Source organism: Capsicum annuum, chromosome 5 (assembly GCF_002878395.1).
Source record: "Capsicum annuum cultivar UCD-10X-F1 chromosome 5, UCD10Xv1.1, whole genome shotgun sequence".
In the NCBI taxonomy this organism is placed as follows: Eukaryota; Viridiplantae; Streptophyta; class Magnoliopsida; order Solanales; family Solanaceae; genus Capsicum; species Capsicum annuum.
This window is the reverse complement of record NC_061115.1, coordinates 104,029,368-104,033,820: the sequence shown is the minus strand read 5'-3', so window position 1 is coordinate 104,033,820 and position 4,453 is coordinate 104,029,368. Positions and strand designations below refer to the sequence as shown.

Here is a 4,453-nt window from a genome sequence, read left to right as displayed (position 1 = left end):
TCCCTATCATATTTTTATTTTGAACATTTTCTTATAAAATCATAAATACTATAATAACTACTGTCTTATAATTACTTTTCTTAATTTTTGAGTTTCAGTTCAAGACAAGGTAGAACGGGACTCATAAGGTTTGTGTGTGTTTGGGGGGAGGGGGAGGTTCTCGAAAAAATCTAATAAGGCTCTCTATAATATAATAGTATATTAGTATAATCTATATTCTACAAAGTAAGGTTTAAAAAGAATAAAGTATATATGGACATTGTTCCTATCATAAAAAAGAGACAGTCTTGAACAGACTAAGAATCACAAGTAAAAGGTTTTATGATAAAGTACTTCTTATCATAAACTAATATTATTTACTTATAAACATAATTAATTTAGTGAGCAACGTACAATTATAATTAATTTTATAAATTAATAAGTTTTTTTTAGACAACTTTTTATAATATTACTACTAAGGGAGTATTTTATTACTTACTATTTTCAAAGAAAGTTGGATCAATCATTTGCTAAAAATGATTCTTTAAAAAGAGTTTTGGTTGTATCTTTACAGCTTCTTATGAGCTAACAATGAACCATCAAATATTCTACTTCCAACTGTGTTATTTTGTTTTTTCCCTCCTATAATTTTCCTTTTCCACATTTCCACGATCTCTCTCTCCCCACCACTTGCTTTACAACAAAGATAATAGAATTTCTTTTCTCTATTTTTTTCTAATTTTACTTAACTTATCTTCTTTTTCTACATCTCTTTAATTTTTTAATTAAAATATACTAATTTACTAGCTAATTAATAAGGTATCAATCGATTTGATATCGGATGAGTAAATATAAGACAATGCATTGACTAAACCTAACAGACAATAAAAATTAGAATCACAGCAAGAACATACTTGTCATTGTTCTATCGTTATTAAGATTTTATATTATCACTTATGTATTTTCTTTGAGAGTACGAGTTTTATAAGTTATGTCAAAAGATTTTCATGTTTGGTATTTTATTGGAGTCCAAAAAAATTTGAATAATGCATTATAGGGCTCATATTTGAGGATAATGCTTTGAATATGTTTTTTTAATACGACTCAAACTCAAGATCTTTAATTAAGAATAGATAAATTTTAATTATCTTACTGAAATCCATATTGATACAGAGTATCATCGATTATGCATTTGTTCGTTCTCCTTTTTAGAAAGTCGCTAGACTAGGAGCTAAAGTAGTATTTTTAGAGAAAACTTTTTTGGGGTACTTGCAAAGTAAATAAGTTTACGAAACTATAGCCAGTGCTAGTTGTCGTTCTTCAACTAAATTTATTTCTTATCATTAGTTGCATGCTTAACATTTTTGTTAGGTCCCTTAATTCAATATTATTTCAATAATAAATTATGAGAAAAAATAATGACATAATTAACGCATGAAAGTCACAACAAGAAGACAATTTTGCAGTCGAACTTAGACATGTTGTGTGCTATCAACTATCAGTATCACTTAAGTGTAAGCATGATTCTTGTGGCTGCTTACAAATCTTTGTTTTAGATTACTTTATTGTATAAGAAATTACAACAATTATGTATTATATGAAGTTATTTGAGCTTACAAAGAACAAATAAACAGTGGTAGGTTATCCAGCCACACACACCAAAAGAACAACTTGTATTGCCTTTTTCTTTTGCAGGATGGAAAATCTTACGATTTAGAGCCCGTTTGGGATTGCTGTTATTTGAGAAGCACTTTCATAAAATGGTTTTTCAGAAAAGTGTTATTTTAAAAAAAAAAAAACAGTTTGTGTTTGATAAATTCATTCGAAAAGTATTTTTAATAATCAAATTGTGTTTGGATAATTTTTTTCAAGAAGTGTTTTTTTGAGACAAATAATCAAAAGGACACATATCAATAGACTTTTATTATTAAAATCAAATTATAGAGAAAAATATTTTAAATATCTATTATAATATTTTTAATTAATTTTTTTAATTTAATTAAAAAGTACGCTCTCTAAAATTTTCAATCAATATTTATATACATAAATACATCTAAAAAATTAAATGGTGATATATTACTTAAATAATTTAAATATTACTTAAAATATCAAACAAAAATGAATACAGAAGTTATTTCATAAACTAAATCACTCTATATGAAACAATTAACGACAAAATAATTAGACCTTCATACATCACAAAAATTCTCATCAATTTCATCCCTAATTTTTTTATGCAATGTCTCCATACTTGTAGAACATCTGTCTTGTATTTCTGAAGGTATACCAAAAGGATAACAAGTTGAAACATATAATATAAAAAAAGTCAACAAAGCAAATTCTATTAATAAAAGCTTTATTAGAAAATATAATTACAAGCGCATTCGGCGATGCTTCATCCCTTGAAATGTTTCTATAATACACTCATTAGAAATATTCTTAATATTCTTAAATACTCTTTTTTCTGCATAAAACACTATGCAACCATCTAAGAATTCATCATCCATTCGATTCCGCAAATCATTCTTGATATACTTTATTGTCGAAAAAGCTCTTTCAATTGATGCAGTGGAAATGGGTAGAAGCAAAGCAAACTTCACTAAAAGAAATACAAGAGGATAGCTTAAATGCTTCTTTGTCTCAACCGACTTTCTTGAAAGTTCCCCAAGTCTGTCTAAATTGGAGAATCTTTTATCAATATCACGAACATCAATAATATAATTAACAAGTTGATTCTTAAGAACCCTCATGTTAAACTCATCAAAGTCATCAGGATATAATTTAGCCATCACCAATATCTTTTTGATGTCAAAACTAGAAAATATATCAATTGGATTCAAGCAAGTTACACCATTAAGTAAATCACTTGTCACCTCATTAAAACAGTCATTAAGTTCTTGTAGCTGCCAATCAATAATTTTATAAAACACATTCACATGATAATGATGTAAAGTAGTATAATCAACTACTTTACGTCGTGATCTCCCAGAATTAGCATATGACTCATCATAATTGGATAATGGAATACTATGCTTGATACAAAATGCCTCGACCTTTTCTTTGAGCAAATTCCAACCATCATTTTTTTTTTAAAAGAGGACCCCATTCATTTTCTCGTAATGCTTGTAATATTCTTTTTGCTACTTTTACAAGAATCATGGCATTAGCAATATTCTGTTCCTTTTTCTGTAATGACACATTAAGATCATTTGTGATTCCCAAAACATCAGTTATCAAATACAACAAGAAAATAGTCTCAAAAGTTTGGCAACTTCTGAGAAATCCCGATGCACTAGCTTTTTCTTCCTTAGTACTTGCATTTTCAACAAGAGAATCAAGTACATCAACAATGGAGGCAAAGTTACTAATAAAGTTTCCAGACGACTTGTAATGAGATCCCCAACGAGTGTCACCGGCTTTACTAAGATCAAGTTCTTGATTCAAACCTCTACCTGTTTTTAGCTCACCCATATCTAATGCCTCTTGGAGTATTTTTTTTTTTAGATTCTCAAAATTCATCCACACGTTTAAAGGAATCCCCAACACATTCAAAATATTTGAAATCAATAATACAAGTTCTCCTACTTGAACACACCTTTTAGAAACCGCAACAAGAGTCAATTAAAGTTGATGAGCAAAACAATGAACGGAGTGAACCGATCTACTTTCTTGTCTAATCAATGTTTTAAGACCACCCAACTCACCTTGAATATTGCTTGTCCCATCATAACATTGCCCTTGTACATAAGCTAAAGTTAAAGAATTTTGAGCAAGTACATCCACATTTGCTTTTTTTTAAGATAAAGCACTAGTATCTTTAACATGAACAAGTCCAATGAATGCTTCCATCACAAATTTCTTTTTATCAACATATCATAAGCAAATAGCCATTTGATATTTGCGTGATACGTCTCTTGATTCATCAACCAACAAAGCAAAGTAGTCACCATCTAAATTCTTTATTATAGTTTTGATTGTTTCAATCTTACAAGCAGTCACAATATCTTTCTGAATATCATGAGAAATTATTTTATTATTTTTTGGAGCTTTTTCTAACACATAAAATTTAATGTCATCACATCTATCCGCATGTCAAGAAAGTGCTTCAAGAAAATTACTTTTGTTCAAGGATGATTCAGTTTCATCATGGCTGCGGAGTGCTAAACCTTGATTTAGAAGAAATCGAACCACATTGATTGAAGCATTTAACCGAACTCGATATTCATTCTTACTTTTCTCGTCCAACTTGTAAAATGGGGCTTTAATAGATTTTTCTTCTCTCATAATATCTTCACACTTTCTTTTTGATTGATTATGAATGCTATTCGGAGGACCAATGTATGTTGCAAAGCTATCTTTTCTGTGACAATTTCTAAATTCCTTCGTCGAAAATGTATTACCATCACCTTGATGAATTATTTCACCTTGAAATAAATAACAAGGCAAATAATAAGCTGCATCTGCACTTACACTA

General features: G+C 28.8%; 1 protein-coding gene across 1 annotated transcript; it reads right to left on the bottom strand.

Annotated features, from left to right (window-relative positions):
• Nucleotides 1-2,351: 2,351 nt before the first annotated feature.
• LOC107871906 lies at nucleotides 2,352-3,450 on the bottom strand. The gene is made up of 2 exons (XM_016718756.1): nucleotides 3,130-3,450; nucleotides 2,352-2,882 (listed from the first exon to the last, which is right to left on the bottom strand). Exons 1-2 carry the CDS (start codon nucleotides 3,448-3,450, stop codon nucleotides 2,352-2,354), a joined length of 852 nt encoding a protein of 283 aa, XP_016574242.1.
• Between the last annotated feature and the right edge of the window lie 1,003 nt (nucleotides 3,451-4,453).

Bases quoted from the DNA above. Each gene is read 5' to 3' on its own strand.
- LOC107871906 (XM_016718756.1), bottom strand. From the start codon at position 3,450: ATGGGTGAGCTAAAAACAGGTAGAGGTTTGAATCAAGAACTTGATCTT. The intron at 2,883-3,129 runs GTAAAAGTAGCA...ATTGATTGGCAG, and splicing joins TTGCTAATGCCATGATTCTT to CTACAAGAACTTAATGACTG.